The sequence below is a fragment of the Suncus etruscus genome, chromosome 3 (genome assembly GCF_024139225.1).
Source record: "Suncus etruscus isolate mSunEtr1 chromosome 3, mSunEtr1.pri.cur, whole genome shotgun sequence".
Taxonomy (NCBI): Eukaryota; Metazoa; Chordata; class Mammalia; order Eulipotyphla; family Soricidae; genus Suncus; species Suncus etruscus.
This window is the reverse complement of record NC_064850.1, coordinates 129,433,723-129,437,230: the sequence shown is the minus strand read 5'-3', so window position 1 is coordinate 129,437,230 and position 3,508 is coordinate 129,433,723. Positions and strand designations below refer to the sequence as shown.

The window sequence follows — 3,508 nt, the reverse complement described above, 5'->3', positions numbered from 1 at the left end:
ACAGGAAGGGAGGAAGGGAGGGAGGGAGGGAGGGAGGAAGGAAGGAAGGAAGGAAGGAAGGAAGGAAGGAAGGAAGGAAGGAAGGAAGGAAGGAAGGAAGGAAGGAAGGAAGGAAGGAAGGAAGGGACTGGGACCACTGATTATTAAAGGAAAGAAACATCAATTCCCTCCTGGTTATCCTAGCTTCAATCACAATTACCTAGTCTAACAAACTCAACTTTTCAAAAATTATGACCTTAAAATATATTGACATTGGGGCCATATTGATAGCGCAGTGGTAGAGCATTTGCCTTTAACACGGCTGACCCAGGGCGGATCTCAGCTCGATCCCCAGTGTCCCATACGGACCCCTAAGCCAAGAGTGGTTTCTGAGCACAGAGCCGGGAGTAACCCGACCATCACGATGTGGCCCCCAAACCAAAAAAATACACATATATAGGATATACTAGAATATTGTAGTAATTCCTATGCTAATCAGAGCCCCACTGTTTATACAAAGTGGCTTGTTACCCCTGGTTCTTCAAAGAGCTAGTCACAGCCCCCCAATCACACTTTACCCTCCTCATTGGGGTGATATATTCCTAGTTAAAGTGCTTCTCTCAACAAAATACTCTACATTAATGTAATTTTTAAAGAAAATACTTTATTATGTCGTGAAAAAAAGACATCAAAATCAACAAGATTCATACTTGCTTGAAAAAAGGGGGGGAAATTTTTAGACAGTGGGCATCCGGTTCCACAGGGGAATGGATAGATGCTATAGGTTCTCTAAGTATTGCACAGTCTGAAAACACCAACAAAAATAGGGGAGGGGAGAAATCACATGATCTTGGGAACCATCTCACATTATGAATAATCTACCAAGAAACATTTAAAAAAGAAAACCCTTTGTTTCTACAGTAGCTTTTGAGTTATAGTTCGTGGAATGACTGTATTCCATTGAAGACATTTCAGTAACAGGAAGCTTCACTTTAGCAATCCCATGTGCAAATATTAATAAAAAATATATAAAATAATGCGATTCATCTCTCTTGCCATCAACCCGGCAATCATGTTTGATAACTTTTTTGCTTGAAAAAAGGTTAAGCTGTAAGTTTTGCCTGAAGCTCCATCTCTGCAGCCCGTTTGAGTGCAACATCCACTAGAAGCTGAAATCCACTAAAATCCTGGTTGAGGTCCGGAGGAGTTGGAGGGGGAGTGTTGAAAAGGCCACTCTGTGTATTTGTACTTGGTCCAGATTTACATGTGTCGTCCGGGTACATGAGGGAGGTGTCTGTAAAGTTGCTGGCTGCTACCTGCTGAATATCTGTGTTTTGTCCCATACCAACTGGCTGGCAGAGCGAAAAAGGCACATCTTTCAATGCAGTCACAGTGGTATGGCAGATCACTGACGGACGTGCCAAAATGGATCCTGGAGATGATGGTTTCGGGGACAGTGGGCCCCCTAGAGCTGGGTTTAGTCCAGCTGTACAGGAATGAAATGGACTCTCCTCTAGAGTTGGCATAAAGTTTTTGATGCCCATTGCTGACTCCACAGAGCCTGTTTCAGAAATCTTGGCCCCACGTCGGGAAATTGTGAACTGATTTGGATCTTTGCCATCCTTTCTCAGCATGTCAGGGAGGAGCCTGCGGCGGGCGTTGATGAACCAATTACAGACCTGCAATTGAAATCACATGGGTCAGTTTTAACACTCAACAATCACATTCTAGAAGCATTCTATTGATGGGAGGAAGATAGGGGGTGGGTGGGGGTGGCAACTCATCTCAGTACTAAAGAGGGAGAAGGTGGTTTATCCTTCCTTGCAAAGTCATTTCAGGATATTTGAGCCCTGGGCCAAAGTAACAGTATAAAGGGTGGAGGCACATGCCTTGTAGGCATGTAGGCAGTCCTTTGTATTTAATCCTGGCACCCCACAGTTCTCTGAGTACCATCAGGAATGATCCCCAAGTACAGAGCAAGGAGTAAACCCTGAGCACTGCTGGGTAAAGCCCCCAACATGACACACCCCAAAAGATATATATTTGAGCACAGCCAAAAAAACCAACTTTGTAATCAACCCCTCCTCCTCTTCTTTTTTTGGGGGGGAGGGGATGCTTACCTGGCCATCCCCTGGACCATTTGGGATGCCAGGGATAGAACCCAGGTCCTCTGTGTGCAAGCGAAATGCATTGCTGCTCCGGCCCCACCTCTTGCTCTCCTTATAATATGAATCTCCCATTTTAATTGATCATCCTTTAAGCATTTTCATGTGGAAGACAAATTCTCAAATGTATAAAACTGATTTTAGAGAGATTTATCTTTTAACTCTTCCCTCTATTAACTTATGACCGACTACTTACTGCCCCAGAGTTTACGTTAATCAACTACAGAAAGACCTTTCCTGTATGAAAGGGCCACTCCTCCCAGTTACTGATTTTTTCCCAGTTCAAATGACTGTGTCAACAGACAAAACATGAATTACTTCATTGAAGTCTGTCCTTGTTTAAATATCAAACCAATTTCCTGGGCAGTAGAGTAAGGACTAAACCTCCTTTTATATGTTTGCTGCATACAGAAAACATTAAAGGAAATGCTGCTTGACAGTTAACTGTCAAGAGTTTCTGTTTCTCTCAATAGTCAGAGATTAGTTTTTAACACTACTAAGTTTACATGAAAGAGTGTTTTATTTTTTCCTCTTTGAAGGGAGGGGAAGAAGGAACCTTAATGACTCGACCTACAGGAATGCTATAAAATTACTAAGGAGAAACAAACCATTTGAATATACTCCTGAGTGTTCTTTTTCCTTACCTGTAGTGTAGATAGGTGTGTCTGTTGGGACAATAATGCTTTCTCTTGTTCTGAGGGATAGGCATTGTATCTGTGTTCATACAGCCAATCTCGGAGAATCTGTACTGATTCCTTGGGCAGATTTCCCCTTCGCCTTCTCTTGCCTGAGCCAGCAGAGGAAAGGTCCAGGGGAATGTCCATGCTGTCGTCATCCTCAGTCTCACTGCCAGACACCGCAACAACACCTAAGAAAGCATAAAGGCCAGCCAGTCAACCCCTCATTCAGTAAGCATTTCCTGCAAAGTGTATTTCTTCTCACTGATTCAAAGAAACCATGTTTTCAATAATGAACTAGAAGACCAGCATTTTTGTTAGCTTCTCAATCAAGTTTTAGGTATCCATTTTTTTTGTTTGTATTTTAGTTTTTGGTTTTGGGCCACATGTTGCTCCTGGCTCTGTACTCAGAAATGACTCTTCACAGGTTCTGGGCACCATATGGGATACTGGGTCCCGCCCCCGCCCCCCCCCCCCATAGTCTGCAAGCAAGACAAAAACGCCCTACAGCTGTGCTATCATATCACTCTGGCCCCAGGGTGTCCATTCTTACCCACTTCTCTATAGAAATTAACAACACGTTCTTTTTCAAGGAAGCTCAGAAGTCTGGCAGTTCAAGATAAAGCAATACTCAATATATTAGCTTGCCATAAACTACATGAAAGAAAGCATAATACCCTTCATTTT

The 3,508-nt window shown here is 43.1% G+C and overlaps 1 protein-coding gene across 1 annotated transcript; it reads right to left on the bottom strand.

Moving 5' to 3' along the window:
- Positions 1-624: 624 nt before the first annotated feature.
- TGIF1 (TGFB induced factor homeobox 1) lies at positions 625-3,008 on the bottom strand. Its single transcript, XM_049770140.1, has 2 exons — positions 2,789-3,008; positions 625-1,658 (listed from the first exon to the last, which is right to left on the bottom strand). The coding sequence occupies exons 1-2, from the start codon at positions 2,966-2,968 to the stop codon at positions 1,083-1,085; spliced, it is 756 nt and encodes a 251-aa protein (XP_049626097.1). The 5' UTR covers positions 2,969-3,008; the 3' UTR covers positions 625-1,082.
- Between the last annotated feature and the right edge of the window lie 500 nt (positions 3,009-3,508).

Coding starts and splice junctions, on each gene's coding strand:
- TGIF1 (XM_049770140.1), bottom strand. CDS start 2,968: ATGGACATTCCCCTGGACCTTTCCTCTGCTGGCTCAGGCAAGAGAAGG. Junction 1,659..2,788: donor CACACCTATCTACACTACAG/GTAAGGAAAAAG, acceptor TTTCAATTGCAG/GTCTGTAATTGGTTCATCAA.